The 18,640-nt window shown below is 41.9% G+C and overlaps 1 protein-coding gene across 2 annotated transcripts in view; it reads right to left on the bottom strand.

Annotated features, from left to right (window-relative positions):
• The window catches only part of Tubgcp4 (tubulin gamma complex associated protein 4), a 29,782-nt gene that overhangs the window by 7,813 nt on the left and 3,329 nt on the right, over positions 1-18,640 (bottom strand). For both annotated transcript variants that reach the window (XM_051144483.1, XM_051144484.1), the window contains exons 2-12: positions 17,720-17,848; positions 15,862-15,984; positions 15,484-15,537; positions 14,545-14,601; positions 11,992-12,071; positions 6,862-7,063; positions 4,426-4,591; positions 4,133-4,257; positions 1,494-1,544; positions 853-958; positions 34-141 (exon numbers count right to left, since the gene is read on the bottom strand). In XM_051144483.1, coding sequence (XP_051000440.1) covers positions 34-141; positions 853-958; positions 1,494-1,544; positions 4,133-4,257; positions 4,426-4,591; positions 6,862-7,063; positions 11,992-12,071; positions 14,545-14,601; positions 15,484-15,537; positions 15,862-15,984; positions 17,720-17,848 — 1,201 coding nt within the window. The remainder of the gene's footprint in view (positions 1-33; positions 142-852; positions 959-1,493; positions 1,545-4,132; positions 4,258-4,425; positions 4,592-6,861; positions 7,064-11,991; positions 12,072-14,544; positions 14,602-15,483; positions 15,538-15,861; positions 15,985-17,719; positions 17,849-18,640) is intronic.

The following is an 18,640-nucleotide window of genomic DNA, read 5'->3' as shown; positions in this document are numbered from 1 at the left end:
GACCCGAAGATGCAGAGAGGAGGAAGAGCAAACCTTTGTGGTCCTTCCCGTGATACTCGATGGTCAAGTGCAGCAGAGGGAGAAGGCTGTCGTCGTCCAGCAGCACCTTGTGTGCGGACTGCTGAAAGGCCACGTTCACATCTGCAGGGAAGAGCACGCGGGCACCGTGAGTGGGCACTGTCTCACTAAGCTAGAAGAGCCACCCCCTCCACCCCCTCCACTTTCTCTCTCGTTTTCTTTTTCTTGGCTCAGATCCTTGCTATTTTTTCTTGTGCTTGGATGGAGGCAGCCATTGGGAAGACACTTGGCTGAAAGAGGCATATCCTAATGCTTGACTTCTTCACTGTTAAAATGATAGCCATGTGATCTGGGGAGGGCCAACCAAAACTAAGCACGTCACTAGACTTTTAGATTTTGCTCCCAGAGAGACCAGGTTGGGCTATTACTGATGTCTATGCGTGGGTGCGTGGGGGTGGGGTGGGGTGGGGGTGGGCATCAAAGGTAAGGACAAAAGTCTTGATAGGACTGAGATCATTTGCTGTGGTTGTTCTGAAACCCAGTTATACCCCGAGCATAAGGGAGCTTTGGATATGACTGTAAATTGTTTTCTAACCAGGCTCTCTGAGGTTTCCATTATATACCAGATAAAAATGGGCTTTGGGGCCTATAAACGCTGGTAGTTAAAAGCATTGGCTGCTCTTGCAGAGGGCCCGGGTTCCCTTCCGAGCACCCACATGGCAACTCACAAATGCTTTTGATTCAACTTCTCTATCTTCTGGCCTCTGCAGGCAAACATGCAACACACAACATGAGCCAAGAAACTGTTTACTCTCAGGGCCATATGACAATTACCATGCTCTGTTACTGCAGTGGGAGGTGTTTTTAACATGTGTTGAGCTGTGTCAATGAAGGCCTGGAATAGTTCTCCTCGTCCCAGAAGGTAAAAGTCTTTAATGATCTGAGGAAAGAGTTTCAGTGTACAAGTCAGTGACTCAGAGCCTGAAGGCCCTGAGTGCCCCTAAGGAACTGAGACACACAAAGGGATCCTATCAGTCTGAAGGACACAGGCTTGGCAACGGAGTAGCCCCTCAAAGAGGAGGACTCTGTGTTTGATGGCATTTAGATCACAGCGGAACAAAGTAACTTGAATCTTTAGGATATGGAAGATTTGTAACATAAAATATATTTTCCTTGGCTGGAGAGATGGCTCAGCTGTTAAAGGCTAGGCTCACAACCATAAATATAAGAGTTCGGTTCCCAGCACCCACGGCTGTCTCTCCAGCCACCTTAAAAAAAAAAAAAAAAAAAAAAAAAAAAAAAAAATATATATATATATATATATATATATATATATATATATATATATATATATATAATTATCCCCCCCCACCCCCACCCGCCACTTGAGTAAGAACGAATGAGTCTACTGTGGAAGTCTAGGCAAGAGTGCTTTCCAGAATCATTTCAACATTTAAGAGAGTATCAGTTATTACCTTTAGCTGACCCAGTAAATCTGATTCTTCTACCATTAGTTTCCAGAGGTGCTGTGATGAGATTAAAACACAAAAAACCCCATAAAATTTCATTACAGTGAACCCAAGTTCAGCTAATTCTAGGAATTAACAAATAGTTTTAAATAGATATAAAACAAAACCTATGCAAGATAAAAATTAATGGTGATAGTTGCAAACACAACTCTGTGAAATTAGAAACCGCTGGACTGAATATCATTTTAAAATGCTACAATGTTGAATATTTATGTAAATCTTGTCTCAATCAACTTTTTAAAAACTGTGAATGTAGCCAAACATGGTGGCTCATGCCTTAAATTCTAGCACTTGGGAAGCAGAGTAGGAGAAGCTCTGTCAGATCAAGGCCAGCCTGATCTATCTAGCACATTCCAGAACAGGAGGAGTCTCTACATAATTAGACCCTATCTCAAAAAAGCATGAGTGTAACCTACTACATTAAAGAGAAAAACCCATCTGGTTACCTTAAGAGATGCAGGAAAAGCATTAGCTAAAATCTCCTTTAGTTCATGACTTATAAAAAGGAAGAAAGAACTGGGTTTACTGGAACAGGCCCGTCAGTCCGGCATCAGGAAGACTGTACCAGGAAGATGACCACCAAGTTCCAGGACAGCCTTGCTTATGCAGCAATCCCATTTTGGAGAGATGGAGAGATGGCTTATCAGAAAATAGCACTGGCTACTCTTCCAGTGGACATGAGTTTGATTCCCAGCACCTAGAAGGTGGCTCACAACCATCTGTTACTCCAATTCCAGGGAATCTGCTACCCTCTTCTGGCTGAGGGCACCAGCCAGGCATGTTACATATATACCATGTAAGCGTAACACCCATACATGTAAAAAAAAAATCATACAACTTATATATGCATTGAAATACTATATGATTTTCCATTTATATATAATTCATGTTTTTATGCATAAGCTAGCATGTTTTAATACTTAAAGTAAGATGGGGAAAAAAGATAAAGACAAGTAAAAGTGACCTATAAATTAAAAATTAAGGGGGGAAAAGCTGGTTCTAACTAGTTTATTAAATTCTTTTTTTTTTTTTTTTTTTTTTTTCCGAGACAAGGTTTCTCTGTGATAGCTTTGGCTGTCCTAGACTCACTTTGTAGACCAGGCTGGCCTCGAACTCACAGTGATCCATCTGCCTCTGCCTCCCAAGTGCTGGGATTAAAGGCGTGCGCCACCATGCCCGGCCCTAGTTTATTAATTTTAATAATAGCATAATAAGATTAAACAAAATGAGAAAAACTGGGGCTGGTGAGATGGCTCAGTGAAGGAAGAGCTTGCTATGCACAAGGATGTGAGTTCAGATCTGCAGCACCTATGCAAAAGCTGGGTACATGACTATAACCCAATGCTGGGAGGCAAGTAGGCCCTGGGGGCTCACTGGCCAGCCAGGCTAGCCTAAATGGTGAGCTCTAGGTTCAGTGAGTGATGCTCTCCTAAAAAGTCAGGTAGAGAGTGAAAACGGAAGATAAAGTAGCTGAGCTCTGGTGCATGTGTGCACGCACATATGCAACATAAGTACAGTTACCACACACAGACACAAAATAATAATCTTAGAATATTTTTATTATTTCCAATTATTTAATTAAATTTATTATTATCAATTTTTTTTTTTCTAAAAAGTATTTCTCTGTGTAGCCCTTGCTGTTCTGTGAACCAGGCTGGCCTCAAACTCAGAGTTCTGCCTACCTCTGCCTCCAAAGTACTGGGACTAAAGGTATACAACACCAGTGCCTGGCTACAAAATAATTTTTAAAAGGCAGAATTTAAGTAAACAAAACAAAACATAATTACAGACAAGCAAGTATCTTTAAAAAATTAAATCTATCTAAGATAGTTAAGTTCCTAAACTACAGAGTATCAAAGTTGTTACAAGAAAAAAATTTATGGTAATTTAGTTTTAAACATAATCTATAAAATTTTTCTTCCTGAAGAAAGCTCAGCTTAGATTACTTTTTAGGTAAGCCTAAACTTTCAGTAACAACTGCTAATATAAAATGTTTTTAACAATAACAATAAAAAGAAAAGCAGTTTACCTAGCCCATTTTATAAGGATTATGTAATTTTTACTCTAAAACTATCCAAGAACAAGACAGAGAGACAAATAGTTTTACTTAACTAATGTATACAGATATAAACACTTTCTCCCCCTGTGACAGGGTTTCTCTGTGTAGCCTTGGCTGTCCTGGACTCGCTTTGCAGACCAGGCTGACCTCAAACTCACAGAGATCCACCTGCCTCTGCCTCCCTGAGTGCTGGGATTACAGGGGTGTACCACTGTGTCCAGCAATTCTACTTCTATCTGAAAAACAGAAGTTCTTTATTTACTATTTTTTTGTGTGAGGGTGTTTGCCTAAATGATTGTCTGTCTCAACACACCTGCCTAGTGCCTTTGGAAGTCAGAAGAGGGCCCTGGAGTTACAGACGGTTGTAAGCCACGATGCGGGTCCTGGGAATCGAATCCAGTGCTCTTAACCACTGAGCCATCTCTCCAGTCCCTTCCCTTTCTTCCTGTCCTCCCCCCGCCCCCTTTTGCCCTTTAATCCTCTCCAACCTTATTTCTTCTGGAACAGGAGAAGATAGAAGACAGACCTCAGCCACAGTGCTACGAATCCGATCCACCACCTGCTCAAAATCCACCAGGCTGAAGAGTGGCTGCTGCTTGAGCCGATGCAGCTCTGCAGCAAAAGTGTCCTCCTGGTTCTTCAAGATGGACCCTGTGGAGTAAGAAGGAGTCAGGCGGGCGGGGGGGGGGGGGGGGGGGCCTCAGTTGCCCAGGCAACTATTAGAGCTTCTTTTGCTGAGGCAGTTCACCACTGTCACCCAGCGTACTTTGAGCCAGTGTCCCTCTGAGGAGGTGGCCAACAGAACAAGGGCATTCTTACCTTTCCTCGTCAGGGTCACATTCTGATTCTCAAACATCTGGACAGACTCTCCAACAAAGAGGATTTTCTCAGCAACTCGCACTGGAATGTAGGATGGTAAGATCTCCACCCGCAGGGAAAACTGCTTCAGAGATGGGGCCAGCATGTTCTCTTCCTCAATTAGGCGCTAGTTAAGGAAACAAGCCACCACATGAAGTAGGACAGCAGGCCTTAACTCCCCTAACCTGTGATCTGTGCTGTTGGTAATCAGGGTGTAAACCTGAAGTTTCACAAGTCTTAAATCACCAGCTCTGGAAATTTATTTCACTTTTACAGAGAACAGTGGCATGGTGGAAAACACTGAGTTCTTATTTTTTAAATTACCTGTGTGTAAAAGTGCACAATGGGTGTCAGTGTGGCACACATGTGCTGCAGTGTATGTATGGAGGTCCAAGGACAACTGCGGGTGCTGGTCCTCACCTTCTAACTTGAGACCAAGGTTTCCTTGTTATTCTGTTGTGTATGCCAAGCTAAATGGCCTTCAGGATTTCAGGGATGCTCCTGTTTCTGTCTCCCATCTCTCTGCAGGAGCACTGAGATTACAGAGGTGACAGCAGAGCATCTAGCTTTTATATGGGTTCTGGGAATTTGACCCCAGGTCTTCCCTCACAGTTGCACAAGCACTTTGACAAATGGAACCTAGCCCTGAGTTTAAAATAAGGCTTTACCACTGTGTCCAGCTGGCAGGCCATCAGCTTCCTTGTTTGTACAACTCTAAGAATTAGTTGGTATTTTCCAGGTTAAGACCTATCTCTGACTCTTTTCTCCTGTTCTGCATCTTTCAGAGATAACCTCTTACATAGCTTCACTAGGCATCACAACAGAATTTCTTTTAAACAGACCTGCAAATATATGCTGCGGACCTACTAGACACTACAGATACCCTCTGGCAGCTTCCCACGGCTGCACAGTAAAGGCTTCTGAGCTACATGGTCACTACTCCATGTTTAGTTTCAGAGCAAGCTATACTACTCAGCCAGGCTCAGCCCACTGAGCGTTTTCCACGGACTCCTTAAACTCAACACATCCCGTATTAGACCTTGAGCTGGGAATACAGCTCAGATGTAGAAGCCTCGTCTGGCCTCAGGTTTGATGCCTACAACAAACACCACCAATACACAGTGCCTATTATTCACTGCTCACCCGGTGCCTAACAGCTACAGGCAAAACTTCACTCTTGACTCATTGCTAATCCCTAAAGGGCTGTTAACTCCATTTTCAAAAATCTCTCAGGCTTCTCTACTGCCTCTAAATTCACTGTTAACATTTTTCACCCAAGAAAATCCCTAAGACTCTATTAATTGGTCTATTTGCCACTACTCTTGATTTTTTATTTTTGTTTTGGAGACAGGGTTTCACTCTAGCAGCTCAGGCTGGCTTACAACTCCTTATGCAGACTAGAGCAGCTTCAAACTTGGGAATAATTCTTTTGCCTGATTCCTGGGTGCTGGGATTACTGGTATGTACCACCACAACCGTCTTCTTGTTCTTGTTTGGGGGAGAGAAGTCAGGGTCTCACTGCCGGCCAGCCTGGCCTTGGACTAATGGTGCTCGCCCTGCTTCAGCCTGTCCTATGAGGTTCTGAGATCACAGATATGCACCACCACGCTCAGTTGCTAATTTTGGTTTTGAAGAAATGGTTCCCATATTACACCTAAAATGACCTATCACTAAGTCTCCTGCTACTCCTTGCCTGGATTAGCCAATAGCACTCAGCACTTTTCAGGTTCAAGTCTAAAACGTTTTGTTTACAAAGGCCTCAGGGCTTTGTCTCTGCTTCACTCAGCCCCTTTCTCCACGGCCGCCTCCCTTGCTCCTCTACCATGCACACCACACGCTTTAGCTTTGCCTGACCAAACTCACATGGTTCTTCCAAGGAGCCCTGTCCTTCACAACCTCTACCGTTACACACAATCTCTGCGGGTGCCGTGACCTAGCCTACCAAATTTTGAAATTTAAAAATATATTCCACCTTGCAAAAACAAAAAAACAAAACATCTGCACTATTTTGCAGAGCATCTGGTACACTATAATGTAACTGTTTACTTTTCTCTATTTTCCATCAAATTATAAGCATCTTAAGGATATATATACACACTTTTGCCTGTGTAGTTGGGCACCTGTAAGAGTGCCCGGAACCTAACAGTCAATGAGTACAACAAGGTAAGTGAGCCAATGGGTGAACACATAAGCGTGGACAACACAAGACTTTGAGGAGTCTATTAAATTACATGAAAAGCTACACATAGATAAAACGTATCACTTTCTATTTTGTAGTCTCTAACTAGTTAAGAGGAAAGCTCTGTATTTCTAACTAATGCAGCCAGGGTCGGCAGGTGAGTCAGTTGCAGGGGTTCCTGACAGATGCCTGTCCTGGGCTTCCTGCTATGCCCTCACCAGGTCCTGCAGTTCTCTCAGTTGTTTTCCTGTCAGGCCTCCTATTCCCAGATCCTCCTCATCCTCTTCCTGCTGGGCACTGATATTACCAGACGACGGACCCTGTTTGATGAAGAACTCTTCATGCTGGTCCAAGAGGAGTCCATGCAGCATCCAGGCCGAGAGCTGTTTATACATGACTCCGTGGCATACAACCAGGATTCTGAGGAGAGAAGGCAGCAAGAGCCTTACCAAGCTACTGAAACTCACCATGGCCATAGATCATGCTTAAAATTCAGAGTGGACAGACAGAAGCTTGAGAGTTTAGTAAGTAATGGGGAAACAAGGTAAAAATATGTGCCAATTTTATTGCTTACAGACTGATTAATTTTCACATATAATAAGTACATATTTAAGTCCAACCTGTTCTATATACTTGTTTAAGCTCAGGAAATGTTCTTTTAGGACAAATATTTTTGTTCTTTGTGTAAATTTCAAAACTAATGAGTCTAAATGGATGTAATGGAGTCACTTTTTATTTAACATAGCCTTGATTTTGTTTTCTTCTTCTTGGAAACTGCATAAGGAAACAGATTCAATATGTGAATGCCAGATTGACAGAGTAACATAGTACTCAATAAAACGCAGAAACCAAAATAAAATGCAGGAATGTAGTTGGGGAACGGCTATTGAGATGGTCTTGAAGGGTGGTCAGAGGGCATATTCATTACATAGAGGTAAAGGTCTCTCTGCAATAGAGAGACCTGACAGATAATAACACCTAAACCACACAGCATCATCACGGGAGAAACCAGCCTTCTGAAACAATGTCACCTGTGTAGTCTTCTTGCTAAAAACTAACTTGAATAAAATTAGAAAGAATGAATCAGAAAAATTTAAATTGTGGGCATTCAACAGCAACTGCTAAGAGTTTCCAAGTGTTGCCATCAAAGACAACATTCTAAATATTTTAAAAATTGTTCTTATGTTTATGTGTGCTTTTGTGTATGTGTTACCTGACTGCGGGTGCCTGTGGAGGGTAGAGGTATGTAATCCTACTAGAGCTGCAGTTATAGACAGCTGTGGGTGCTGAGAACTAAATCTAGGTTCTGTGAAAAGCAGCAATTGCTCCTAACCACTGAGCCATCTCTTCTACTCCAAGATGCTATTTTAAACTGAAGGAGACTTTTAAAAGCTCAGGTATGGCTCATGCCTATAATTCCAGTAACTGAAGGCTGAGGAAGGAGGATCACTATGAGTTCAAGGAGGGCCTAGGCTACTGAATGAGACTCTAAATAAAAAATTAAACACACACACACACACACACACACACACACCCAAGAAAATGAGAAGGGGAGGACATAGAGAGATAGACTTAAAAGACATAACAACTAAGTGCAATTATATGAAAATGCACTAGATTCTGGATTGTGAAAAACAGAGCAGGTATACTGGACTTCTAGGTAACAAGTGGAGACATTTTAAAATATTTTAAAATGTCATATTACTTATTAATTTTTAGGGAATAATATGATATTGAGGTTGTTTTTAAAAAAGAGAATGCAACTACTTCTTAATGACCCAGAACTGAAGGATATGTACATATTTCACATACATATAGGAGAAAGAAAAAAGATAAATTGGACAAAATGTTAACAATTGGTAAAAGTAAAGGATGACCAAGTGCTTTATATTCAACTTCTTTGTATAATTGATCTATTTCAAAATAAGAGTTGGAGAGAAAAAAAAAGAAATAGAGCTTTTGTCTACTATTTAAAATACACAAACTCAAAGGAAATCCTTTATTAAAAAAAATAAAAAGCCGGGCATGGTGGCACAGGCATTTAATCCCAGCACTCAGGAGGCAGAGGCAGGAGGATCGCTGTGAGTTTGAGGCCAGCCTGGTCTACAAAAGCGAGTTTTGAAACCCTGTTTCAAAAAACCTAAAATAAATAAATAAATAAAATAAAATAAAATAAAAAAGCACTCTGCCCAGGTAAGCAGGTAGGTTAACTTCAAATCTTCACCTCTGCCTTTGCTCTTCCAAACCCAATCCCCCAGTCTCATCCCCAGCTCTGTAGCAGACCCCCTGCTGCCCCTGCCTTCCGCCCCACCCTCACCCCATCCCCATCCCCAGTAGCTCAGGCAGGTCTTCTGATCCTATCCTCCTTCCCCAATCCACATTATTCCTGCCCAAACTCCAGCCTGGGAACCCAGAGGCTACTGACCAGGGAGGCAAGTAGGCTAACTGCAGATCTTCACTCTCCCTCCATTTCCTCCACTTCTAATCCCCCAGTCTCATCTCCAGCTCTATAGCAGACCTCCTGTTGTGGATGCTTCTCCCTCTCTGTCTCCATTTCCAGGGGACTAGGCAGATTCTGGTGGGCCCCTCAGTCCCTTCCTCAGCCCATTCTCATTTTACCTGGAACCCCCAGTGGCCATAGCTATCAGGACCCCAGAAGCATTTTCTACCAGGTAATACACAGCCCACTAGAGAGGAAGCAGGAACCAACGAACAAAACATCCATTCAACAAAGACAAGACCAAATATCACCACCTAGAATTATAATCTTCCTAAACTCAGATGCCAAGATGCCAGCATGAAAATAGAGAAACACTGGAGAAACAAAAAACAAAACAAAACAACAAAAAATTATAGAGGAAAATTTCCCTAACCTAAAGAAAGAAATGTCTATGAAGGTACAAGAAACATACAGAATACCAAAAAGATTGGACCAGAAAAGAAAGTCTACTGCACACATAATAAAACACTAAACATAGGGAACAAAGAAAGAATATTAAAAGCCGTAAGGGAAAAAAACCAAGTAGCATATAAAGGTAGACCTATCAGAATTACATCTGTCTTTTCAAAGAAGACTCTAAAAGCCAGATGGGCCTGAACAGATGTGCTGTGGATTCTAAGAGACCCCTGATGCCAGCCCAGAGACTACTATATCCAGCAAAGCTTTCAATCACCATAGATGGAGAAAATAAGACATCCCATAATAAAACCAAATTTAAGCACTATCTGTCTACAAATCCTGAGAAAACTCCAACCTAATGAGGTTAACCACACCCAAGAAAATACAAGAAATAAATAGTTCCAGACAGCAAATCAGAAGAGGGGAAACACTCACCCGTCCACCACCAACAAAATAGCAGGAATCAATAAACACTGCTCATCAATAATCTCTCAACATCAATAGTCTCAATTCCCCCAAAACAAGACAACAAAATGGATTTGAAAATAGGATCCACCTTTCTGCAGTACCCAAGAAACACACCTTAACATCAAGGATAGGCATCACCTAAGGGTAAAAGGATGGAAAAAGCTATTTCAAGCAAATGATCCTAAGATGCAACCTGGTATAGCTGTTATAATATCTGACAAAATAGACTTCTAACCAAAACCTACCAGAAGAGCTAGGGAAGCCCACTAAGTACTCATCAGAGAAAAATTTCACCAAGAAGACACTCAATTCTTAACATCCATGCATCAAACACAAGGGCACCCAATTCATAAAAGAAACATGGCTACAGCTTAAATTACGTATTGACTTTCACACCCTAACAGCGGGATACTTCAATGTCCAACTCTTATCAATGGACAGGTCATCCAGACAAAAACTAAGCAGAAAAATACTAGAGCTAATTGACGTTATAAGCCAAATGGATGAAACAGATATATATATATAGAACATTTCATCCAAACACATAGAACCTCATAGAACTTTCTCCAAAACTGACCACAAACTTGGACATAAAGCAAGTCTCAACATATGCAAAAAAATTGAAATAACTCCCCACATCCTATCTGACCACCAAGGATTAAGCTGGATGTCAACAGCAAAAAGCCTACAAACCCACAGAAACAGAGCAACTCTCTACTGAATGAAAAACGAGTCAAGATAGAAGTTAAGAAAGGAAGACTTAGCTAGGTGTGATGGTGCACACCAGTGATCCCAGCACGCAGGAGGCAGAGGCAGGCGGATCTCTGAGTTTGAGGCCAGCCTGGTCTATAAAGTGAGTCCAGGACAGCCAGGGCTACACAGAGAAACCCTGTCTTGGAAAACCAAAAAAGAAAGGAAGACTTTCTAGAATAGAATGAATATACAACATATCCAAACTTATGGAAGACAATGAAGGCAGCTCTAAGATGCAAGTTCACAGCACTTAAGTGTCTACTTAAAAAAAAAAAGACCAATCTCATATTAGTAGCTTAACAACACACCTGAAAGCTCTAGAAAAGGAAGAAATCACACTCAAAAGGAGTAGAGAACAAAAAATATTCATACTCAGGATGAAATCAGTGAGATAGAAACAAACAAAAATAATACAAAGATACACTGAAACAAAGAGTTGGTTCTTTTAGAAAATCAGGAAGATTTACAAACTCTTATCCAAATTAACTAAATGGCAGAGAGAAAATATCCAAATTAACAAAATTAGGAATGGGGTAGGGGGAGAGACGGTTCAGTGGTTAAGAACATTGTCTGCTCTTCCAAAGGACTCAGGTTCAATTCCCAGCACCCACATGGCACCTCCACAACTGTCTGTAACTCCAGTTCCAGGTGATCTGATACCCTCACACCAATGCACATAAAATAAAACTAAATAAATTGAAAAAAAAAAAAAAAACCTCTAAGAAAACAAAAAGCGAAATTAGAAATGAAAAGGGGATATAACAACAGATACTGAGGAAATCCAGATAATCAGAAGGACATAGTTTAAAAACTTGTACTCCATTAAATTGGAAAATCTAAAAGAAATGAATAATTTTCTCAATATATTTCTCAAGATCAGATAAGCAATTTAAACAGACCTATAACCCCTAGTGAAGTAGAAACAGTTATTAAATTTTCCCAAGCAAAAAAGCCCAGGAACAATGGCTTTAGCACAGGATTCTACCATACTTTCAAAGAAGAATGTCAACGCTCCTCAAACTACATACAGACCCAGCAAAGAAAGAGAATTACGACCAATTTCTGTTATGAACATAGATGGAAAAATTCTCAATAACACACTTGCAAACCGAATCCAAGAACACATTAAAAAGATCATCTACCTGATAGGACCTGAAAATAAAACATGACAAGAAGAGTCATTTGACTCCCATTTGTACTCCCAATACTTATGGAAGCCATGACTTACTTTTCTAGTGCGCTTCGAACTGGAGGCAACCCCCCACAGCTGTGTTTGTAAACTGTTTCCAGGATTTGACAGCCATGAATCTGTGGGAAATACAGCCTTGTCAATCTAGGTTACATAAACTCATGCTCTACATCAACTATGAAAGCAGAGTCCAGTAGAGAAGCTGATATAGCCTCTCACGTCTATATGGTCCATTCACAAAGACAGCTTCACCGTCCCTCAGCATCATCAGTGCTACTGTTGTCTTAGGTTTCTAATGCTGTGACAAAACACCACGATTAAAAGCAACTTGTTGGGGGAAGGCTTTTATTTCAGCTTATAGTTCCGTGTGTGTGTGTGTGTGTGTGTGTGTGTGTGTGTGTGTTTGTTTTTTGTTTTTTGAGACAAGGTTTCTCTGTGTAGCCTTGGCTGTCCTAGACTCACTTTGTAGACCAGGCTGGCCTCGAACTCACAGTGATCCACCTGTCTCTGCCTCCCAAGTGCTGGGATTATAGTTCCTAGGCCATCATGAAGGCAAGTAGGGGCAGGAGCTCAAGGCGGGAACTGAAGCCCAGACCATGGAGAAATGTTGCTTACTGTGCTCCCGCAGCCTCAACCCACACCATGGCTAGCTCAGCCTTGTCATCCAGGACCACCTGCCCAGGGGTGACACTGCCTGCATTGAGCTGGGCCTTCCCACATCAAGTATTAATCAAGAAAATGCACTACAGATCTGCCTACAGATAATCTGAGGGAGGTGTTTTCTCAATTGAGGTCCCTTTTCCCAAATGACTCTATTTTATACCACATTGGTAAAAATTAAGTAAGTAAATGTCTGTCTGTCTGTCCGTCTGTCTGGGACACCTGTGAAGGTGACAGAAATGCAAATTTTGAGGGTAATGCCCAGACACCTATGGTTTAACAAACATATCCAGTACTTATTAATATACTCTAATATGTACATTGGTTTAGAGCCCCAATTCATCGAAGAAACCAGAGTCATGGGAGTTGGCATTTCAAAAATCAAGGAAAAGTCTTTCTTTCATAAGGCCTAAGTCAGACTACTTGTTAGATATGAATCCTGCCCCTAACTGGAGGTCTCTGTGCCCTCTAGGCTTTTCTTATAAATCACGCTGAGGTATAATTTGTGTGTCCTAACTGTATATGCTTATCTTAAGTGTATTATTTTAAGCTTTTAGTAAACTTAAAGTATCACACAATCGTCAGTCTAAAGACAATCCCCTTAGATGAGCCTATTTGCAAATGGTCCCCACTCTCCCCCTCAGCCCATGCTTTCAATCACCTCAGTTTTTAACTGTGGAGCACTAGCACACTTGTTCCCCTATCACTACCTGGCCAGGTATGAAAGGTCAGTCATCTAAGTCTCTGTATTTGTTCCCTGATCTTCCTGTAGCCAATGGAAGCTGAAAGTCAATGGTGATATGTAGCTAGGCATGGAATTCTGTGCCCTCATTACTAATTCCATTCATGTAGAAGGTTCCCTCCCATTTTGAGAGTTTAATGTAGTGATTAAGAGTATAGTTTTTTTTTATTAATTCATTCATATTACATCTCAACTGTTATCCCCTCCCTTGTATCCTCCCATTCCTCCCTCTCTCCCACTTTCACCCTATTTCCCTCCCCTATAACTGAGGGGGGACCTCCTCCCCCTGTATATGCTCATAGGGTATCAAGTCTCTTCTTGGTAGCCTGCTATCCTTCCTCTGAGTGCCACCAAGCCTCCCCATCCAGGGAACGTGGTCAAATATGAGGCACAGAGTTCATGTGAAAGTCCCCACTCTCCACTCAACTGTGGAGAATGTCCAGTCCATTGGCTAGATCTTGGTAGGGCGAGCATAGTCTTTGAGTTACACAGATTCTGTCATTTACCTTGCTCTCTGTGACCCTGAGCATATGCAAATACACATGTAAAACCCTTAGTAAAGGGTCAAGTAAAGTAAAAGAAAAGTTGACTTACAAGGTAGGTAAGTCAACTGGCTAACTATAGTAGAAATAAGGCACAGACACAATGGACAACACGAAGAACTGAACTGAGCACACTTAATTCATTTGTCTAGTTCGCCCAATAATGGGCAAACAGAAGAAAGAATTCCTATAGTATAAAATCTCTAAGCATTTTTCCTCATGGATACTAACTCCACTCAGAAATCAGAAGACCATCTTCTGACGTGGGAGACTCTTAACTGTTCAATGTGTGATAAAACTTGTGACAAGCAGTGTCTCACATGAAACAAGAAGCTGGGTTTTGCCCAGTGATTCTTAACTCTCGGGAAACCACCTTCTTTCTTTCTAATGAGTAGGTCTCCAGTCCACATGCAAACCCTCAGTGCAGCCTGCTCTCACCTCAGCAACGTTCTTAGGGAGGTCCACATACTCTTTCTCAATCACACGGTGTTTAAAGAAAGCATAATGTCTTATTTTTGCTTGTCTGACATTTTGTATGATAAAGGGATAATAAATAAGAACTATTAAAAAGCAATATCTTCCACAAAAGACTGTAAAACAGCACTAATTATTAGATTTTCCTTATGCTTATTAGAGCAAAATTCTCACCTTTTGGCTTTTAATTTGCTCCACTACAACCATCACAGAGGGAAAAAGGAGCTGGAACTGCAAAGTAGAGAAAATTAAGGGTATAAATCAAATACAGGATTTTAAAAAGGATCAACTCAAGATTAAAAGCACATGCCTTTGATCCCAGTACTTGGGAGGCAGAGGTGAATTTCTATGAATTCGAGGCCAGCCTGGTCTACAGCACAAGTTCCAGGATAGCCATGGCTATACAGAAAAAGCCTGTCTCTAAAAACCAAAAGAGAAAAGAAGAGAGAGAGAGAATACTTTTGCTTTCGCGATAAAAGTACAATGGCACAGACTATTTGAGTTCTAGAATCCTAAGGCAGCCAGACATCAGAGTTGGCTGCAGATAGGCAAATGGAGGACAGAAGTAATTTGCACTTTTGAGTCTGGCATCACTGCCAGTATCCATGTCAGTGGGTGAATAGTTACATTACGCTAAGAGCTAATTAAGTGTAGAACTCTTCTTGTTGTTTGTTTGTTTTTTAAGCTGGCTTAGAACTCACTGAAGACTTGTAGCCTAGGGTAGCTCCCTCCTGTTGAGCCCCGGGGGGGGGGGGGGGGGGGCAGTCGCCACACATACCACCTATTTTTTTTTTTTTTTTTTTTTGAGACAGGGTTTCTCTATATAGCCTTGGCTGTCCTGGACTCACTTTGTAGACCAGGCTGGCCTCGAACTCACAGAGATCCTCCTGCCTCTGCCTCCCGAGTGCTGGGATTAGAGGTGTGCGGCACCACGCCGGGCTGTGTACCACTCTTAAAGCAGTTCTCACCCAGTAAGGCATGGCTAGTCAAATGAGCAAAATATATCTATTTGTCTCTAACTACAAGTAAAAAGTTTTTAATATAGTGTCACAAATTAGGACCATTCTAAAAACAGCAACAGACTCAAATGTATTTTAGCATTCCAAGGAGTACCTGATCCAAGGAGTAATTGACATGTGATATGGAGAGATGTGGGTCAGCCAGGATCTGCAATAAAAGCAGTTATCAGAATTACACACAAAATAAATTAACTTGTTCTATATAAACTCGGAGAGCATGTGACAAGCAGCTCAGTGTTTGTTGTAAGCTCTGCAGAACCAATAGATTATAGATTTACTTTTCAGATGACAAACGAAAACCAGGGCTCTTAAAAATCCACTCTGGAGACACTAGAACACTGTACCATCCAGCCCCACAAGAAATAGCTCACTCTTAACCACCTGGCCTTATCAAAGGCCACTTCCAAGTCAAGAGGATGCTCTAATCTGCTACTGGCCAAAGACAGTGTTTTCTATATTACCTCTTTCTCACCTCTTGTTCCAAGTCAAGTAGTGCTTTGCGGTAAGGCTGCAGAACTGAACCCAGCCCTGTGCAGAAGGCCCTCAGGTAGATCCCATGGAGCCCACCTTGGCCCTGCTGGGATGGATGGTGATCCTGCAAATAAAAAAGAGACATCAATTTCTCAGCTCAGAACTTGAAACCCAAGGAAGACATTGTCTTTTGTTAGTAGTACTTATATTTGTTTAAATAATTCCATATCAAAGCTGTGTTTTACCAAGAAGAAGAGGAAAAACAACTGAAGATAAACTGTGTATATGAGGGGCCTGGTAAAGAAACGCTGACACGACTGCTCCAAGGTAAGGTTAAGGGGAAAGCTTTTATTGTAGGGTTTGGTTCCTAGCATCTGTTGTGTGACAAGATTTTTCCTAAGGAAATGCAATAGACAGACATGCATGCATGCACGCCCTGTACTCGCCCCCGACGGGAAGTCCATGACAGACCAAAGGACAGATACCACTGAAGTCTGACTTGGTGAACCAATCAGTTGTATTAGAGTTATTTACCAGGAATATGAGTGAAAAGACCAGAAATGTCAAAGACAGTTGCATCACCAAACCCCAGCCTGGGTAACAGCTTACTCAGCTGAGAACCTGCAGAGTCTACGGGCAGCTCAACAGGTTGGAGTGTCCTATCCAGGCAGCTCAGTTAGTGTGAGCCTCTTTTAAGCAGCTAAGCTGGTTTCTGCTTCTTTTGTGCTGCTTCAGAGGGAGGGGCCTAGTGAATCTGGTTTTAGGGACTTCCTGAAGCCATTATGAGTTGCTGACTTTCTGTCTTACAGTGCTTCCCCACATGGTAGCTCACAACTGCTAGTAATTCCAGTTCCTGGGGGATCCAGAAACCTTCTGACCTGTGCAGGCACAAGGCATGCACATGGTGTACATATATGCAGTAAGCAGAACTCATATACATGAAATAAAAGTAAATCTTAAAAAACAAAACAAAACAAACACACACACACACACACACACACACACACACACACACACACACACACACACGAACCAAAAAAGTAAAACATGAGTCTTGACGACAGCCAACCTGGGGTTGTGAGATTCTTATTAAGGGCTTATATAAAATATGGCTTGTCTTTCAGAACTCCTTCAAGTTGTTTGGTTGGTTCTTGCTGCTTTCCAGGCAGCTGGGTTTGTCTTTACTATTTATTCTCTGGAGGGAGAGGCCTAGCGAATCAGGTCAGTTTCATATAAAACTTCTCATATAGTTTTATATGAGGAAGTAATGATCAACAGTTAGCTAGAAGCTATAGTGGATGACCAGCCCCTTTGGCTAGGTAGAAATCTAGGCAACCAGGCTGAGAGAGGTAGACAGGAGTACATAACTCAGTATCAGATGTGTTACAAAAGCTTAGGTTCAGGGGATAGAAAGCACAGTGTAGCCAGCCAGAAGATGCTACACAGAATACCAGAAGGATTCTGAAGTTCCTAAAGAGAAATGTTCACAGAGTGGACATGGCCCAGACTGTTTACAACCAGCCTTATGCTCTTATGGCATTACAGGAAACTGGAATGAGTCGTCATTTGTCACAAGATGTTACTGTAGTTTACTTTTTACTTTTTTCCTTTAAGGCACCATTAGGAATTCTCATGTCATGCAAGGCAAAATCTATGTGAGACACATGAATAGAGAACAGAATTTTTGTTATTGTTACTTAAGAAAATCAATCAGAGATCCTGCCTTCCTTTGAGCATTTCCAGTGATTCATAACTTCAGGGGCACCCCATGACTCCCTAACTCATTTCTCAGGGAATTCGCTGAGAGTCTGAAGCATCCTTGCCCTGTGGAAGCACATATCCAGAGAACAGCAGCCCACCTGTTGCTGCACATGGCCTGTGTACTGTTCAATAAACTCAAGGAATCGAATGTAGTCTGTGCCGAGCCGGCAGAGTCGGTTCAGAACACTCGTCTCACTGGGGTGAAGAAATGGGAAGTCCTGGGAAACCTGCAAGAAGAGGGGACAGTCATAAAGAAAGTTGATGCCTGTTAGTCACCAGCCAAGACTCTTTGTGGCATAAAATGGTTTACATTTTCTTTTCCATTTCTTTTCCTCAAGTTGCCCATGGTTTTCCTTGGCTTTAACTTTCCTTGTTACCAGGTTGGTAACTCTGGTAACAAAGTATTACACTGCTACAAGGTAGTGCTCCTTATCCAGATGCAATGGCTTGTTCTTAAAATAATTTACCTAGAATAAAAAAACCTTCACACACAGGGGCTGGAAAGATGGCTCAATGGATAAAGATATTTCTCACCAAGCCCAGCAACCTGAGTTTGAGTTCTAGGACTCACACAATAGGAATATCCTCCAAGTTGTCCTGTCCTTTGATCTACACACACACACACACACACACACACACACACACACACACACACACGGAGCGGGTGGGGGAGGGAGGGGGGGAGAAAGGGGGGGAGGGAGGGAGAAGAGAGAAGAGACGAGACAAAGAGAGAGGAGAGACAGAGAGAGATAGGGAAAAGATTCGCTTGGCTCCTATCTTCAAACTATGCCTTGCTTGAAAGCTTAGGCACCTTTCAATGTCTTAGCTTTCACATGTAAGAAGTGGAGAGATGATTAGACATTTATCTGTAAAGGACATGTGTTAATCAGACAGTGAGTGTCTTTTATTACTAACAAGACATTTCAAGTCTGAAGACTTCTTTGTTGACAGTTTTAGAAAAGTTTAGGTTTAAGGGCTATGAAACGGCTCAGAGGGTCAGGCATTGCTACACAAACCTG

The sequence above is a fragment of the Acomys russatus genome, chromosome 4 (genome assembly GCF_903995435.1).
Source record: "Acomys russatus chromosome 4, mAcoRus1.1, whole genome shotgun sequence".
Taxonomy (NCBI): domain Eukaryota; kingdom Metazoa; phylum Chordata; class Mammalia; order Rodentia; family Muridae; genus Acomys; species Acomys russatus.
The sequence above is the reverse complement of the archived record's forward strand: the minus strand, read 5'-3'. Positions and strand labels throughout refer to the sequence as shown.